This window comes from Lampris incognitus, chromosome 3 (assembly GCF_029633865.1).
Source record: "Lampris incognitus isolate fLamInc1 chromosome 3, fLamInc1.hap2, whole genome shotgun sequence".
Classification (NCBI taxonomy): domain Eukaryota; kingdom Metazoa; phylum Chordata; class Actinopteri; order Lampriformes; family Lampridae; genus Lampris; species Lampris incognitus.
Window position 1 is genome coordinate 11,868,758 of NC_079213.1, and position 19,383 is coordinate 11,888,140.

Genomic DNA, 19,383 nt, shown 5'->3' on the forward strand with positions numbered 1-19,383 from the left:
AATGAAAGGCACCTCAAAGTCTGGATGGGCAAGCACCACACACTCCAGTAACATCGTCTTCAACAGATCAAATGCTTCCCCACATTCCACCGTCCAGTCTGCGGAGGTAAGCTTACGGAAGCTGCCATGGGGCTTCTTATCCTTAGCTGACCTCCCCCTCCTCTTTTGTCCAGCTGTAAGGGCGAACAGGGGCTTAGCCACGGAGGAGCAGTTCGGGAGGAAATGCTGGTAGTAAAATACCATACCAAGGAAAGATTTGATCCTACGAACAGAAGGCGTGCACCCATCACCTTCCATGAGATCCTGCACTGTCATGTTGGAGATGACCTCTACTTTGGAGGGATCGACAGACACACCTCCGCCATCAACCACGTGGCCCAAAAACCGCACCCGCTTCTGCAGCAGATGACACTTCTTCGGAGCCAGTTTCAAGTTGTTCTCCCTCAACCTCTGAAACACAGTGCGGAGCCTCGACAGAGCCTCAACCTCTGACGGCGCGAAGACAAGAAGATCATCAAGATAGCACAAAAGCTTCGTGAAGTTCAGATCCCCAAAGATCCCAATCATCATTCTCATGAAGGCTGCAGGGCTATTACAAAGGCCCTGTGGCATGCGATTGTATTCATGCAACCCAAGGGGAGTCGTGAAAGCAGTGTACTTCTTGTCATCTTCATGCATTGGGATGTTGAAGAAGCCAGAGGTGAGGTCCATCGTACTAAAGAGGCAGTTACCACCCAGCGCGGCAAGACAGTCCGACTGGTGTGGCAAGGGATGAGCGTCTTTCAAGGTCCGAGCATTCAGCCATCTGAAATCAGTGCAGATCCGAAGCCCGCCATCCTTCTTCCATACCATAACCAGCGGTGAAGCGTAGGTTCCATTCACAGGTTCATGTCCCTGTAGTCGACGTGGCTCCCGACTTGAACACGACCGTGCCGGTGGTGCCATCTCCCGTCCCGGCTCATGCGTCATCTACACCATTTTGTGCAAGGTGTCCTACACCGTCTCCCGCACCTGTCTTTGGCGGTGATGACTATATGAGGAGTTTGGTGAGCTTGCTAGACCGTTTGGTCACAATGCAGACTCAGGTTCCAGTTAGCGCTGCGGTCCAGACACCGACGCGGACTCAACCGCCAGCTAGCGCCACAGGGCGGGTGCCAGACGCACCGCAGCGGTTGTGCAGGGTTTGTAAGTCTCCGGATCACTCCACATTTTCCCACTGCAGCCGGGAGAACCGATGTATAAACTGTTTGTCTCCTGGTCATTGGAAGAGGGACTGTCCTCACCCTCAGCCGCCCAACCAGCTCCGTTCTCAGCCTGGTGGAAGAGCTGGTCGTCAGTCTCATCATTAGCTCTGCGTTGTGTTCTATTTTCGGTGGGGCCCCAGGTGTTGTGGGGGGCCCTCAGTCTCTCATCATCATCATGATCAAGGAAGGAGCGGGGACACACAGGACTCTATTTTGCCCACCTTGCCATTTATTTTGGTTTCAAACCCTTCGACAACCGTCCAGTCCTCCAGCGGGAGCGGTGTTTCTTACGGACGTGGGGGTCGAAGTTCAACCACTGCCCGGACTCCACTCGTGTGCGTTAGAAGTAGAAACCGTCCACGGGACTCCGATGTAAGAAAGGATAAACAAGTATTTATCCCACAGCTTGCAGTATCTTCTTACAGGGATACTCAAGGTTACGTTCTCCTCAACCAGCAAAACTGTCCCACGGTAAGAAACACGTGTGGCTCGGCTCGATTGCTGCTTGAGACTCCTCCCACAAAACAAAAATGGCCTCTCCCGCGTTCCCTCTTCCGTGTACCCACAAGACCTCTCTCTTAAAGCGACAGTACACGTATATGACGGTCGTTGGAAAACATACATAAAAGTAAATAATGACATAAAATAAAATGTAGTAAACACAAATAACAGCACACAGACAGGATTTGGTGATATTTCATACTCAAACAAAATAAAATAAAAACATTAATTTTAACCTGGTTACAGCAGCTGAACTCGATTGCAAGAGGGTTTCCATCAATGCCCAACCCTTCAACAACCAGGAAGGGCCCCGGCGTTTCCCAGCTTTCATTCGAGAGGAGGATAAACTGAAGGCCAACCCTTCATTTCCCAACTTAGGCTCACTAAACTCAGCCAGGGATTGGGAAATGCGATTGGACTTAGGCCAGAAGCTCATCTTCCCGACAGAGATCGCAACAACCACCTTGCGACCAGACCTCGTCCTCTGGTCCAACGCTAACCAGCTCGCTTACATCATTGAGCTCACAGTCCCCTGGGAGGATGCAGTCGATGAAGCGTACGAGCGTAAGAAGCTGCGGTACGCCAACCTAGCAGCCGAAGCAGAGGACAGAGGCTGGAAGGTGAAGGTGCGCCCTGTGGAGGTGGGTTGTAGGGGCTTTGTTGCCAGCTCCACAGCAAAACTCCTGAGGGAACTAGGAGTCAGGGGGCAGGCCCACAGGAGAGTGATCAAAGAGCTAGCCAACACTGCTGAGAGGACTAGCCACTGGATCTGGCTCAAAAGGAGAGACGCCGTCTGGGCTGCCAGGGTGAACAGCTAACCACAGTTCACACACCCAGGACCGATCAACCTGTGGTGGGCCTGCCTCAGCGGAGGGTGTCTTGTGATAAAAGGCCGAAACACCCTGTGATGCTGAGGTACACAACTGATGATGTGTCCTGGTGGTGGCAATGTCACCTTGGCAGACATCTCCAGTTTGATCTCCACTGAATCTGTTGCAGTGCAAACACTAGGGATTTTAACAACCAGTCCTTTTTTTTGAATCTTGCAAAGGGATCCAATATGCTCTGGAGTTCCTCTTCTAAGGTGTTGTCATCAGCACACTGCAGCTCAATGATGGATGTGGTGGTGGTTTTACTTTAGCTTAGTTCAAAAGATTCCCATCAGTCCTGTACATGATTTCAACTCCCTCAGGCAGATTGGGACCCATGAGGTGAGGATGGTGGCAATGAAGACAGAGAAAGGAGTTGGGGCAATGACACAGCCTTATTTAACCCCTGTGTGGACCTTGAAGGACTCTGTCTCATTGCCATAACTACTGAGTACTTTATCTGATATATTGTCATGTAATAGGCATCGTTCTTTGATATATTTTTCAGGGCAGCCTATTTTTGACAGAACTAGCCAGAGGGCCTAGCGGTTTATGGACAATCAAGAGCTTTGGTTAAGTCTATAAAGGTTATGTACAATGGTTGATTCTGTTCTTGGACTTTTTCTTGGAGTTGGCGAATGGTAAAAATCATGTCTGTCATGCCTCTGTTAGGACAAAAATTGCTCTGGGATTCTGGCAGAATTTCCACTGATATTGGGAGGAGTCTGTTGGCCAAGACCCTAGCCAGGGCTTTCCCTGTGGTGGAAAGCAGGGAAATGCTACGGTAGTTAATGCACTCAGCTTTGTCCCGTTTCTTAAAGATAGAGACAATGAGTGTATCCCTAATTGCGCAGGGATTTCCTCTTTTTCCCATGTTTAAGTAGCAGGGCATGGATATGTCTGAGGAGTGTAGGCCCACCTTCTTTCAATACTTCTGCTGGTATTCCATCGGGATCAGCAGCCTTGTTGATTTTCATCTTCCGAAGGCATCCCGGACTTCATCTAACATGCATCCCCAGGATAGCTTTTTACATGGAGAGGCTAATGCACCTGCAGCCACCACACAGTCCTTGGCAGGGGGTGGCCAGAGTCCAATGGGATGGAGAAACAAGACGAGTGGGGACCACCCTCTGTTGCAGCCTTCAACCACCTTCACTGCCGTTGTGACCTGGAGACATCTTCCGCCAGTTCCGCGGTTGAGGTCTTTGTTGATCGTGCTTCGTCTGGAACCTCCCCCTTGACCTATACAACTTGGGTGACCCTACCAGGAGACAAGCTCTGGACGGCATAGCTCTTGGGATCATTGACCATGCAAGCCTCACCACGGCCCAGGAGAACACACACACACACACACACACACACACACACACACACACACACACACACACACACACACACACACACACCTTGCCTCCTCCCTACACACATCTTTCTGTATTGCACATCATAAATAATTCGCAACATCAATATCACATCCCTATTAGCCAACAACTCGATTACAGATGGACAGATACAATATGCACAGCAACCATGTTACAGAACCATTCTCTATGGCCCTTACAACCACTTAAGAGTCAGCACTCAATGTCCTCCCCTACGCTTTGGATGCACACATTTTAGCTCCATTACGAAACGATGATTGATTGATGGCAGGTTAGAGCTCTGTGGGGTTTTTTTCTGAGTAGGAAGACAACTGCATGGCGTACCCTTGGCGATCCAACACCTCCAGTCATTTGATCAGCGGCTTCCTTTCACTTCAAACACGTTATGGCTGAGAAGACAATTGGTGGCTTGTTTTCCTTTCCCTTGTGTTGATATCGTTTACATTTAATGACGTGGAAATTAAATAGCGTACGAGTAAAGGGTAAATAGGGGTTGGGTTTACGAGAAACTTGATGTAGAGCACATTCTGCCCATACAAAGTTATTTTTCTCTTATGGCAGAAATGTAGCAAGATGCAATGACAGTGCAGATAAAGTACAGTATGTTTACGCACACACTCAGACACACAAACATATACAACAGACGTGCCCACATATGCATGCAGTCACAAATATAGGCATGCACACACACACACAAATATAAAGCTCTCTCTTCCAGACCCCGGGATCTCCCTCTGGAGTAGTTGGGGCAGCTTTTGCTGATCGTTTGTGTTAATTAGTCTTGACATATTTTGGTGCCTGAAGTATGTGCGCGTGCACACACACACACACACACACACACACACACACACACACACACACACACACACACACACACACACAAGGATACACATGCACATGCACAAATACACACATACTGCCCTATACATCTATCATGCCACCTTTTGTAAATTAATGAAGACCTGAGGTTGGTCCATTTCTATGAATCACACACACACACACACACACACACACACACACACACACACACACACACACACACACACACACACACACACACAGGTTGGTTAATGAGTTAGGTAGGTCACCATGTACACACACACACACACAACGCACACACATGCAAGCATGCACACACACATGCACGAATGCACGCACACATGCATGCATGCACACACACGTGCATAAACTAACACATTAAGCTCTACGCATAACTCTAAATGTTCATTCTAATTAGCCTTATTCACTTTGTGTCCTCCTCTCTGTGATCATCCAATGATCGCTCTCGTTGAGCTCGTTGGCGTTTCTGTCAGCCAATCGCCAGCTTGCTGATCGTACTGATCTCTGTCAGCCAATCGCCAGCTTGCTGATCGTACTGATCTCTGTCAGCCAATCACCAGCTCGCTGATCATACTGATCTCTGTCAGCCAATCGCCAGTTCACTGATCATACTGATCTCTGTCAGCCAATAGCCAGCTCGCTGATTGTACTGATCTCTGTCAGCCAATAGCCAGCTCACTGATTGTACTGATCTCTGTCAGCCAATAGCCAGTTCACTGATCGTACTGATCTCTGTCAGCCAATGGCCAGCTTGCTGATCGTACTGATCTCTGTCGGCCAATAGCCAGCTTACTGATCATACTGATCCCTGAATCCGAATTCACTCATGGGGTCTTACAACTTTATGAATTGTCATCAGCAATGGGGCGAACGCCAAAGTTTTTTGAGATGTTCTATCAGACATAGTTCCGACTTCACTGTTGTTGCGTGTCTTTCCAGACTGAAATAAGTTACAGCGTTATTTCTTTTCATTCTTTTCTTCCCCCGTCACTTATTCTGCTTTCGTGGTGCAAAGATACACAACAAGTAGTTTCAAAAGACACTCAAAACTATCATATACACAAACACAGCTATGGGGATAGCAAATTCACCAAAAAAAAAACTGACAAGGGCATCCGGGTAGCGTAGCAGTCTGTTCTGTTGCCTACCAACACGGGGATCGCCGGTTCGAATCCCCATGTTGCCTCCAGCTTGGTCGGGCATCCCTACAGACCCAATTGGCCATATCTGCAGGTAGGAAGCCGGATGTGAGTATGTGTCCTGGTCACTGCGCTAGCGCATCCTCTGGTCAGTCGGGGCGCCTGTTCAAGAGGGAGGGGGAACTGGGGGGAATAGCGTGATCCTCCCACGCGCTATGTCCTCCTGGTGAAACTCCTCACTGTCAGGTGAAAAGAAGAGGCTGGCGACTCCACATGTATCGGAGGAGGCAGGGGTAGTCTGCAGCCCTCCCCGGATCGGCAGAGGCAGTGGAGCAGTGACTGGGACAACTCGGAAGAGTGGGGTAATTGGACGGGCACAATTGGGGGAAAGGCCCCCCCCCCCAAAAAAAAACTGACGAAAATGTGTGTGTGTGTGTGTGTGTGTGTGTGTGTGTGTTTGATCAAGGCAAGCAATCCCTAAGTTTTAGCCTAGGGCAAATAGCGTTATTTAAGATGCAAGGGACACAGCAGCACAGGTATTAGAGGGAGGATATGAACTGGTGGAACTAATAAGACTCAAGCTCACTCGTCCTCTTTCTCTCTCTTTCTTTATATCGCTCTCCCTCTGAGCCAATTTATTAAAACTGAGCTTATCTTTCAAGGTGGGTGATCAGGGGGATGAGAAGAAGGGTTTGCCAAAGACAAAGAGTAGACTGCCATTTTATGAAAAAAAAATGTTTCAAGTCACAGAACCTTGTAACCAGACCGAGAGCTATCATTGCAGACAGCGGGTTTAACAAATGTATTCAGTCTCCACTTCTCCTCAGATTAAGATGCAAAGACCGCTCAGTGCATAAAACTGACAAATATGCGATGAGCAATTTTTCCACTGACGTCCCCCCATCATTCATATTGACAGGCACTAATTAAACAGTATGTGAGGGAGGGAGGGATCCTCCCCCCCACTAGTCCACTTTGTTCTTTAATTTGGTCCACGTTGGGGTTCATAGATTTGGCCTCGGTGCCTCTGATGGCAGCATTGTGAGCAATGAGAACAATATAGTAGAGGAAAAGCCCATGTTGACAGTGTCAGCACCAGCAACATTGTTGGTTGTACATTTTGGTAAGACAAATAATGAAAATATCCAGTTTGTGCCACTGTGACCGTGACTTGCACCGTGTATTTTTCTGCTTCTACTGGTACAGTCCTCAACTGACTACATGTTACCTGAAGTAAACTCAGGAACAACAATAACAACTAACTGAATTGATAACGTTTGCTTTTTATACACAGCAGAAATGGCTCGTATGAATATGATATATGAACATAACTTGATATGTGAATATAAAACATGAAGTTTTGCTTGTTTATTGACAAGGGCTTTCCATTACTGCAATTACTGCAGTGAAATTGAGCATTACTGAAACTCAACACTTGCTGATTTGAGCTCTTCAGCCCTTTCATTCAGTCCTGTTGGGTGCCAGTCAATCAGAGAAATAGTGTTGATAGACATCTGGATGTCAAAAGTTGTATTAAGAATAAGTTTTATGCACAAGTGACATTTTGCCCCTTCACTTTTATTTATTTATCACTCACACACACACACACACACCCTTTTTCTCCCAATTGTATCTGGCCAATTACCTCACTCCTCATAGCTGTCCCAGTCGCTGCTCCACCCACTTTTCCAATGCGGGGAGGGCTCCAGACTACCACATACCTCCTCCGATACATGTGGAGTCACCAGCCGCTTCTAATTACCTGACAGTGAGGAGTTTCGCCAGGAGGACGTAGCACGTGGATGGATCACGCTATTCCCCCCAGTCCCCCCCTCCCCCTGAGCAGGCGCCCTGACCAACCAGAGGAGGCGCTAGTGCAATGACCAGGACACATACCCACATCCAGCTTCCCACCCGCATACATAGCCAATTGTGTCTGTAGGGATGCCTGACCAAGCCGGAGGCAACACGGGGACTCGAACCGGCGAGCCCCGCGTTGTTAGGCAATGGAATAGACAGCCACGCCACCCGCCTCTTCACTTTTATAATCACCCACTTTTCTTTACAAGGTGATCAGACCAGCTGCATCATGTGTTGAGTAGTCACACAGCTCTTTACTTCTTAGTTTTCATTTCAAGCTCTGGCACATAGTCCAAGTTTTAAGTTTTATTGTGATTTCAAGTATTGCTGCTGCACTTGGAAATGAGCAAAGGAAGATGATAATGTGTGCTTCTGAGTCCAAGTCACCTAAATTTTTGCGAGAATGCCTAATTGGGGCAATATCTTAACATAATCTCTCAGTGTTTTTCTCACCCAAAGGAACATCAAGTATTTTTCTTCACCTCAAGATATTTTGGAAAGTAAGCAGAGCTTCAGAAATGGTTGAGGTGGCACAAAATAAGAGCTGCTTGCATTGAAATGTTCACAAACTCTGTCCCACTTCCCAAGGTGCCAGTTCCCACAGTGTTGGAGAAACTTTTAATTACACCCACGGCTTGCAATAGAATGACTAATGAGAATCTCAGGCTTTGTGGATGGTTGCCATTATTCTTTGGATTTACCTCCCTCTTATAGTCCATCTGATTGGTTCCATCTACTTCATCATATCTGCAAGAGGGCCCAGTTCATTTAGTCCTGACTGTTGCTGGAGTTTAGAGCCTTGAGGACAAGCTCTGGGTGAAAAGCTAATTGAGCATATTGCAAATCTCCCCGTTTAACAATTCCTTCCAGGTGTCCTGCTGGCTCGGGTGCATTGCTCAGAGTCACGCTGTTCTGAAATGTTCCGATTTGAGGATACAAACTACAGTGCAGGTGATTAGTCCCGCTGATCTTACAACATGTCAACAGAAAATCATGACTTCACGTAACACTGCACTGGCATTAATAACATCACCATCGGCAACAGTTCCAACTATCTCCTTCTGTCATGTACCAATTCCGCACCCATTCTGTATCAATTTTGCAAAATACTTATCTGCTCTTGACTCTGTCACTGTCCAATGGGAGAACTGAACGCTGAGGTTTGCAATCAGCAAATAAATAAATAAATAAAAGGAAAAACGGGGGACTTGTGAGTTGGACAGCATCGTTTACTTCTTTTGCCAATTTTAGGAATTATAGGGGAAACAGCAGTTGGAGATGGATTGATGTGAATGCAAGCAGAACAGAGGCTGTTTGGGACTCCTGATGGCTCAGCTAGCCAGGTAGGCCCATGTGTGATTGGAGCATCCTGACTTCACCTCCTACTCTCATCATCTCACATGCCAGTCTTCCTGCCTCCCGCTCCCCTGTCAAGGTAAATTTGCCCAATATTAAATCAAAAGGGGGGAATTGTCTGGTTTTGGACAAGTGACTTCGTAAACCATTATCTGATTATGAAGATGATTGTGCTGGCGGTTTGAAACACAAAATAATATAATGATACGAAATAGGGTTCCAAGTTTCCTCACTAAATGGAAATTATTTTTACGCTAGCATGTAAATAACATGTAGGAAAAGATTAATTACTTGTCTTTATGTACTTACAATCATACAAGTTTTGAATTAGAGCTCTGATTTCTTATCTAGTCAAATCACGTTCGTTAGAAAGAGCATCAGTGCACTAATTTTTCTATAATGATCAAACTAGAGTAGCCTGGGAACCAGACGGATCTGTGAGCTAATGCTTTATTTGCTCTGGCAGATGCGTCTGACCACCATCCCGTTCAGACAGATTTCCAGCTGACCTGGCCTGGGTCAGTCCAATCCATTACCGATTACCGAACGGAACTACCCTGAGCCCTTGGGCCCCTGGGCCCAAGGGCTCAGGGGGCCCCTAAGTTACAGCCTCTGCGTGAAGTTGCCGTTATTAACGTTGCATTTCTTGTCACATAGTCAAAGGTCTTAGTCATTCATATCAATAACAGAGCCCCAAAAGTCCTACTGAAAAACCGAAGGAAACTGTAGGAATGTACGCCCCTAGTTTGCTGTTGGCGTTATTGTGTGTACACGCACTGTAAATCCTGTTTGAGGTACAGGTGAATTTAGTTATTGTGCTGATGGCTGGAAGTCAGTGTACCTGCCCTGCAGGGGAGGGGGGCGGGGGCTTTTATGCGTCTGTGCCCAGGGGCCCATTGTCTCATAACCTGGCTATGGTCCAATCACAACCGTTTATCTAATATGGGGTGGGTTTGATATGATGACTGTACAGAGGAGCGCCGTTGAGGCATTTTCGTAATCAACCAAGATGGCTGCCGCTGATGTGGAACGGTATGTTGAATCTGCTATCGTGATGTTATTTAACGAACTGGACGGTATATTTTCTCTGAAAGAAGAACAAACAACCACACGTAAAGCTTTTGTTGATAAGAAAGATGTGTTTGCCATACACCCGAGAGGCTTAGTGCAACATCACACATTTCATTGCTCTGATTGGTTGTAGGTCTATCAAAATGCGTCCAGAGGCATTTTGGTCTGCGCCATCGATAACCTCTTCTTCTTTTGGCTGCTCCCATTAAACGTCATAGCAGATCATCCATTTCCATTTCTTCCTGTCCTCTGCGTCTTCCTCTGTCACTCCAACCACCTGCACGTCCTCCCTTATCACATCCATAAACCTCCTTTTTTGGGTTTCCTTTTTTCCCCTTGCCTGTCATGCCCAGCATCCTTCTCCCAATATACCCAGCATCTCTCTTCCGAACACGTCTAAGCCATCTCAGTCTCACCCGAACACGTCCAAACCATTTCAATCTTACCTCTCCTGCTTTGTCTCCAAACCGTCCAACCTAAGCTGTCCCTTTAATATACTTGTTCCTAATCGTGTCCATCTTCACTCCCAAATAAAATCTTGGCATCTTCAACTCTGCCACCTCCAGCTTCGCCTCCCATCTTTTTGTCAATGCCACTGTCTCCAAACCATATAACATAGCTGGTCTCACAACCATCTTGTAAACCTTCCCTTTCTCTCTTGCTGGTACCCTTCTGTCGCAAATCACTCCTGACACTCTTCTCCACCCACTTCAACTTGCCTGCACTCTCTTCTTCACCTCTCTTCCACACTCCCCATTACATTGAATAGTTGACCCCAAGTATTTAAACTCATCCACCTTCACCACCTCTACTCCTTGCATCCTCACCATTCCCCTGTCCTCTCTCTCGTATATGTATTCCATCTTGCTCCTACTGACTTTCATTCCTCTTCTCTTCAGTGCATACCTCCACCTCTCCAGGCTCTCCTCAACCTGCTCCCTTCTCTCGCTACAGATCACAATGTCATCTGCGAACATCATAGTCCACGGAGACTCCTGCCCGATCTCGTCCATTAACCTGTCCATCACCATAACACCCTTTGGAAATCGAAAATGAACCGAGAAGTTCCAGACTAACTTGTCTATAAATGTTCTCATTCATCCAGGTCATGGTTATCCAAAGGAGTTGAATCAAGTGCAACTGGACTTGGTATATATCCGTATATATCCATATATATCCGTGACCAGACTAACGTGTATTTGCGAATTGGTCTGGTGACGTCAGGCTAAATCTAGAAGCCTACAAACCTTGGTCTTACAAGTACTACTATATTCTGACAAATTTGTCGATTACTTTCGGCTGCTCCCATTAGGAGTCGCCTATATTATTATTATTATATTCTGACAAATTTGTAATGGAAGCAATTGAAGATATTTATGGATGTTGTTAATGTTTTAAGATAATGAATGTGCATAATATGTGCTCATTAAGGGGAGGGACAAGATTTCAAGAAAACAATCTCCAGACAATGCCACTCTTTATATATCTTATAAACCCATATAATTTTGTTATCCTGTTTCAATGTTGTATCCTTCTCTCTCTCTAATGTGTGACTAATGTCTTTTCTTGTCTCTTCTCCTGTGTAAGTGAATGGTGCGATGTCAGTCTCCCTGTGTGCATGTGTAGTCTGTCCTGTCAGGTCTACATGGTGATGGTGGTCGCGTGGCCCAGGTCCTGGGCTGTTCTGATGGTTACTGGACACTACTTGGCATCCTCCTCATTACAGTCTTCATATATCTTATAATTCCATTATAATTCTGTTATCCTCTTTTAAATCTGTATTCTGTAAAGTGTGTTTTATTCTGTACACACAAGATCCATTGCGCATCTGTCCATCTTGGGAGAGAGATCCCTCCTCTGCTGCTCTCCCTGAGGTTTCTTCCTATTTTTTTCTCCCTCCCTGTTAAAGAGGTTTTTTAGGGAGCTGTTCCTTATCCGATGCGAAGGTCTAAGGACAGGATGTTGTATGGCTGTAAAGCCCCTGTGATATTTGGCTATACAAATAAAAATGACTAGACTACCCTTCTCTCACTTGTCTAAACCTGGTGGTGTTATATCCTTCATTCACATTCCTGTCTTTATCTCCTTCCAGCAGTGTATGGGGGACAGGGGCCTCGAAAATACTATTACATAAGGTTAATAACTTTTTATCCGTCAGTATGATATCTTTTCATGGTGCTCACAATCCCTGGTGGTGCCCCTGACTTCTTCCAAACTCTTTTCAACCTTAGGACTCTTGTCTCTCCCTTTCTCATTCAAGTGTCCCTCTTTTCTCCTTTCTCTCTCTGAGAGGAAAGAAGCCACTCCAGATCTCACCCGGGATTTGGCCCACTATCTTTCCCTCCTCTTGTTACAACACAATGAGAAAGTCTGAAAAGTGCTTGTCCAAGCTCTTTGAGTCCAGAGAGTCCCATTAAACTTCCATAATCTCACATGGGAGCTAGGAAGGTACACACGAGGAGAATGAGCTGGGGGGGGGGGGGGGTTAGAGCTCTTTTTTTCTCTTTCTTAAAATAACCATTGTCCAGTAGAGAGAGACAGAGAGAAACAGAAAGAAAGAAAGAAAGAAAGAAAGAAAGAAAGAAAGAAAGAAAGAAAGAAAGAAAGAAAGAAAGAAAGAAAGAAAGAAAGAAAGAAAGAAAGAAAGAAAGAAAGAAAGAAAGAAAGAAAGAAAGAAAGAGGAATATTATAGAAAAGAGGTCTAGTGCTAAAACATGAAAGCAAGGTTACGAGAGGGTCTGTGTGATACAGGAAGCACAGATTTTCAAATTTAATCAATCACCAATATAAAAAATAATAATGCAGCTACTCACACATTGAAGAGGTTCAGGCCAATGCGGTAAAGTCGCTTTCGCATGACATCAGTAGACAGCGTGGGTGACTTGCAACTGGCGGGGTTCTCACAGTGGTAGCGTGGCAGGCTGAGGATCATGGCCTGCAATGCCTCCTTGGAGGAGGCCTCAGAAGCTGAGCGTGCTTCTGTGGATGTGCTGCTGCTGCTCATCTGTTCGGAACTGTTGTCGGCCGTCTCTGAACCACTCCTCTTGGCCTCAAGGGGTGCCGCCACAGGAGAACTCACCAATGGTATGGCCTCCGGTGGAGGAGGAACCACAGGGACTTCCATGGATGGCGGTGTAGATACCATAACCACTTCGGGGCCCTGTGGAGCAGCCATTTTGTCCAAGGGTGTTAGAGGGGGCAGCTCCTCTTCCTCCAGCACTTCTTCACTCGGAGGGGGAGCCGGGAAGTCAGCATCTTGTTCATCTCCTTCTATCTGTGATTCCGGGGGGGGTGGGGGCTCTTGTGGGGGAAGTGGTAGGTCAGTGGGTTCTTCGAAGAATTCTGCTGGGGGAGGAGGGGGAGGAAGAAGGGGTTCTTGTGGGGGTTCGGGTGGTGTGGAGGGGGGAGTGGAGTTCATCGTGGTGGAAGTAGTTGTGACAGCGGGGGAAGCTCCTCCTTGATGGACGCAGTTCCCAAGGGTGACTGACGTAGAGGATTCCATGACCGAGGATGAGACATGGAAATTCTGGCTGTCAATCTGCACCGTAACATCCCGGAACGCCATCATCAGCTTACTGGCACTCCTGGACAGATCACCTGGGTCCACCGTGCTTTGATGAATCGCCGACACCCCAACTCCATCCCCTTCTCCTCCACCTCCTGCCTCAGCAGCCGCCGCTGCCGCAGCTGTAGTAAAGGACTCAGCGCTGAACTGATACGTCCCGCCCTCCTGCAATGAGCACATGGTCTTCAGGCTCCAGTTGCTGAGTGCATCGTCAATAGATTTCGCCAGTGACTGGACCTGCTCGGTAAAGGAGTCTTCCAGGTCAGTGAGGGTGCCACCGACAGTGGCAGGCAGAGAGGGTGAACGTACCAACGGGATGCCTGCCAAGCTGCAGCTCTCTGCCAGGGCCCGCTCGGCCGAGAAGCCCTCTGCGTTTTGCACACGGACCTTGCGCAGGGAGATGCGTCGGGGCAGCCGACTCTCCAGCAGAGAATTGCGAATCTTCTCAAAGTTCTTGCTGAGCTGGTACTGGCGGAAGGCAGTCTGGATTTTGCAGGCGGCACGGCGGGATATGAGGTGGCCGCCGTACTTATGCTCTAACATTTCGATCTAGAAAAAAAGGTGAAAGAGAGATACAGAAAGTAAAGACAGAACATTAATGGCATGCCTACAGTAGCTTGCAAGTCACCACGTTTGCAATGCATTACAATCTATAACAATTAAGTAGCATATTCTGCATTATCATGCTACTTATTCTTTTGAGGAAAAGTTAGAAGTGGGCTAAAAATTTAGCCAAATAAAGAGAAGTAGAATGCACACATCACAGAAAACTATAAATCAGGAGCTGGACCAAAAAGAAACTAAAATTGAGATAAGCGAAGGTCCACACACTGTAGCTCCCTAATATGCAATTTATTCAGGCAACAAAAAAGTGACATTTCGAGCCACATGCTCTTCTTCAGACTTGACAAAATAAACACAGCCTCCACCTTAAATAGATCATAAGCTCCGGTCACCTGACAATCACGTGACACAAACATAACTTTAGCTCACAAATATCAATATATAGTATAGAAGGACATAGAGATATAGAAAAGATCCTCAGAGCACAATCATTAGGTCAGTAGCCGTCATATCTTCAATATGGCTAGATTAAAATATATAGGTGCCTCTATTTTCTAAAAAGATGTTCCTCAAATTTGGAAAGAGGAGACTACAATACCCATCCATCCATTATCCAAGCCGCTTATCCTGCTTAAGGTCACGGGGACGCTGCAGCCTATCCCAGCAGTCATTGGGCGGCAGGCAGGGAGACACCCTGGACAGGTCGCCAGTCCATCACAGAGCCCACACACACACACACCTAGGGACAATTTAGTATGGCCGATTCATCTGACCTACACACAGAGGATGACCCGGGATGACCCCCCGGGGTTCGAACCCAGGACCTTCTTGCTGTGAGGTGACCGCGCTAACCACTCCGCCACCGTGCCGCCCTACAGTACCCAAGAAATGTGAATAATGATGTAGGCGTTAACCATTCTAATCCTCTCACACATGAAATGACGAGAACATTACACAGATGAAAATAAGGCAGCACAGGAGTTAATCCTGTCTAACCGTTTGATATTTGGCACAACTCATAATCAACAGCACAGAAAAAACAATTACAAAAAAGGTCTGATATTAAAGTCCTCATCCAGACTTAGTGTCAGAGTTTCCAGTTTATTAAGTCCAAAACAGTTCTCTCCTCAGGAGTAGAAAGCCAATGTCACCTCTTCTACGAGGGCTTTTGATAGCCTCGATGCCAATATCTGAGAGCGGATATTTTATGCTGGGCTCTTTCAAAATGGACAGAAACAGGGCTTGTTACATCCTGATTACGACTGGCATGGCTGTGTTCAGTGATCCTAGTTTTAAGGACACTTGTTGTTATTCCAATATATGCAAGACCACGGGGACATTTAAGCATATTTCTTACATTTTTTTGTATTGCAAGATGCCCTTGATATTGAAGCTTTTTTTCCTGAGTGAGGACGATTAAAGGTACACGTTTTATATGTAAACTGGCATTTTTGGCAATGGCCACATCTGTAGTTGCCAGGTGGGACCTGACTGAGGAAGTGTGAAGGGGTGGTTGGGGGCAGGTTATAAAGAAACATCGTCACATCACAGATACAGACCCTTCACTGTAAAGAGGTTTCAATAATCCTCCTCTTGTTGCATACAAAAGACCACCTAATCTTCGCAATTTGCTGGTGAAATCAGACCTGCCTCCACCCACCCCTTCACACTTCCTCAGGCAGATCCCACCTGGCAACTACAGATGTGGCCATTCCCAACGATGCCGCGTTACATATAAAACACATACCTTTAATCATCCTCACTCAGGAAGAAGCTTCGATATCAAGGGCATTATATATTTCAATACAAAAAATGCTATAATAGACATGCTTAAATGCCCCATGGTCTTGCATATATTGGAAAAACAACAGGAGCCCTTAAAACTAGGATCACTGAACACAGGCGTGCCATTCATTATCAGGATGTAGTCCTGTTTCTGTCCATTTTGAATAAAGCCCAGCACAACATCCACTCTCAGATACATTGGCATCGAGGCTATCAAAAGCCCTCATAGAGGAGAGGACATTGACTTTCTACTCCTGAGGAGGGCACAGTTTTGGACTTATACACTGGAAACTCTCACACCAAGAGGTCTGAATGAGGACTTTAATATCAGACCATTTTTGTGATTGTTTTTTTTTCCTGTGCTATTGATTATGAATTGTGCCAAACATCAAATGGTTAGACAGGATTAACTCCTGTGCTGCCTTATTTTCATCTGTGTAATGTTCTCGTCATCTCAGGTATGAGAGGATTACAATGGGTAACTCCTACACCATTATTCACATTTGTTGGTTATTGCAGACTCCTGTTTCCGAATTCAAGGGACATCTTTATAGAAAATAGAGGCAACTCTATTTTGCTCTAGCTATATTGAAGATATGACGGCTGCTGGCCTGACGTTATGCAGTTGTGTTGTGAGGATCTTTTCTTTATCTCTATGTAATTCTATGTATTATATGTATATATGTTTTCTTTACATGTGGGTGTTTGGCACATGTTACTCTATATAGTATTACATATTGATATTTGTGATTTAAAGGGTGTTATACTTGTCATGTGACCGCAGCTTCTACTGAAGATGGCAACTATGTTTATTTTGTCAAGTCTGAAGAAGAGCACGTAGATCAAAACATCACTTTTCGGTTGTCTGAATAAATTGCATATTAGGGAGCTACCGTGTGCAGACTAACAATTTAACAAGTAATATGAAAGACAAGAGATCAGAACAAGCAGTTGAAAAGGCACACAGAAATTCACAGAAAACTGTTGCTCTTTCTTTCAAATGCTGATACATCAGCATTAAAGGAGATTCTGTTCAATATCTTTTGACAAGCGAAAACGCAGCTAGTAAAGAAAAAAGGTAGAAGAATTGATCATCTATGCACTTCGTGATGAAATACTGTGGTTGACTGTGGAAGCCTACCTATGGAGAATGAAGGCTACATGGCTGATAGCAACTGACTGCATATGAATAATGAACTGTATACCGTATCATATACAGAAGGTTGGGTAAAAAGAAATACACTTACAAAGGTTCATATTCGAAGAATACATTTCCAAGGTCAAAGAGGGCTCTGTATGTGTGTCAGACACAACCCCTTACATTATGTCAGGATAGGGTCATGAGTTAGCATGTGTGTTGTATCATCGCTGAGGCATAAACACTAATACTGTTCCCTTTCCCTGTTTCTGTGGTGCATGGAAGATAAAATACGAGGGAGAAAAATTAGATGTGTGGGAGGAAAACAAGTACTAAGTTAGAAAAAAGATTGAGGAATGGGCTAACGCTAATGCTAGTGGAGGAAATAAAAGGAAAGTGATATGTTACGGGGCTTACAGGTAAGGTATAGTATTTAAAATGAAATGCACCTCCAACAGAAAACTGGGGGAAAAGACAGGGACGTGTCGAACAGGAAAGTTGAAGACACAGCTATGGCGCTGCTGCTTGGTGCTAAGCTAACACTACCGGACGATCTCAAGAAGCTTTGTTTAGTGCTTCTTGGTGATATGACACATGCAATGCATTCCCAGACAGCATCCGGATGTGGGCATGATGCAGCACTGATGGCCTTCTTCTGGCCCTGACAAAATGGATGTGAGCCTGAAGTGGCCCACAGGTATAACAGCAAATATGGCCCAAATATGCCTAATCAAATGTGGGCCTTTTTTGGGAAAGATGCGGTGCTCTTGGCAACATGTAATCTGGATGTGACCCTTAAGTGGCCCGTGTGGTAAATGGTAAATATGGCCTAAATGTCACAAAACAAATATGGGCCACCTTTGGCAAATATGTGACACATGCGGCATTGTTACGGCTTGGTTCTGGCCCAGATCTGGCAAACAGGCACGGACCGCCCAAGTGCCATCATTCCATAAGGTATGTGGGCCGGATGAAGTGTCAGGTGTGGGACAGGTCCGGCCCGCAGCAATTTTGCTATCTGTGTTCTGACACAAAAAGAGAACTTGAAGAAGCTTTGTCACCGGTGAACACTACTTTGGAGCAAGTTAAGTGCTATTATGAGTCACACGATGAATGCATTCATAGGGTTGAAGATGGCTTAAATGACTACAGTCACCGACTGGTGAGCATCGAAGCTGCTATAACAACATTACAGAGTGAAAGCGCATTTTTAAAAAGGAAGCTCAACGATCTCAAGAATCGGTCACGGAGATCCAATCTGAGAGTGGTTGGCATTCCCGAAGATTTGGAAGGCTCAGACCCTGTCAAATTTATGACTGAGTTTTTTGAAGAAGTGCTGTGGACAAATTTCTTCCCAAGACCTCTTGTACTTTCGTGTGCCCACCGAGTCGGAGCTAAACCATCCAATGTCCTGAAAGCCAAGCAAATGAGACCAAGAGTGTTCCTGGTCCTCTTTCACTACTTTCAAGACAAGCATCACATCATCAGCAGACAGAGGCAGGAGCTGTATTTCTGCAGGTATCAGGTGTTTTTCCATGAGGTTTTCAGCATGGAGCTGGGAAGAAAACGAGCAGCATTCAGGGAGGTGAAATCCCTGCTTTACGAGAAAGAGGTCAGGTTCGGCCTCTTATATCCTGCCCAGCTCTGGTTCACCCTTGAAGGTATAATGTGTTATTTCAATACACCAGAGGCGGCCAAAGACTTTTACCACTCGCACAGTAGAGAAGACAAATGAGAAGAGCAATGACTTAAAAAAAAAAAAGTTATTGATGCAGCATTGTCACAGCCTTCTGCAGAGGTATCTGCAGAGGTATATCTTTGTTCATTTTTTTAGTCTAATTGGTGGAAGTTGACCGTGTTGAACTGTCATGCTGCTGAATCTGATTAACAAGAACTTTCAACCAGCAAAATGTATATGTATAGAATTTACATTCCTGGGGTTTAGTTTCTTTTTGATGCTTTGCATGACCTGTGTTATCTTTAGCCTGTATATGTAGGACAAATGAGGATAAAAATCTCAAAGAAAGGAGCCACCCATATTTATATTTTAAAATTTTAGTTATATAGGG

The 19,383-nt window shown here is 45.7% G+C and overlaps 1 protein-coding gene across 1 annotated transcript in view; it reads right to left on the reverse strand.

Moving 5' to 3' along the window:
• iqsec3a (IQ motif and Sec7 domain ArfGEF 3a) overlaps window positions 1–19,383 on the reverse strand; it is a 171,371-nt gene that overhangs the window by 62,952 nt on the left and 89,036 nt on the right. The window contains exon 5 of the mRNA XM_056277151.1: window positions 13,076–14,376. Coding sequence (XP_056133126.1) covers window positions 13,076–14,376 — 1,301 coding nt within the window. The remainder of the gene's footprint in view (window positions 1–13,075; window positions 14,377–19,383) is intronic.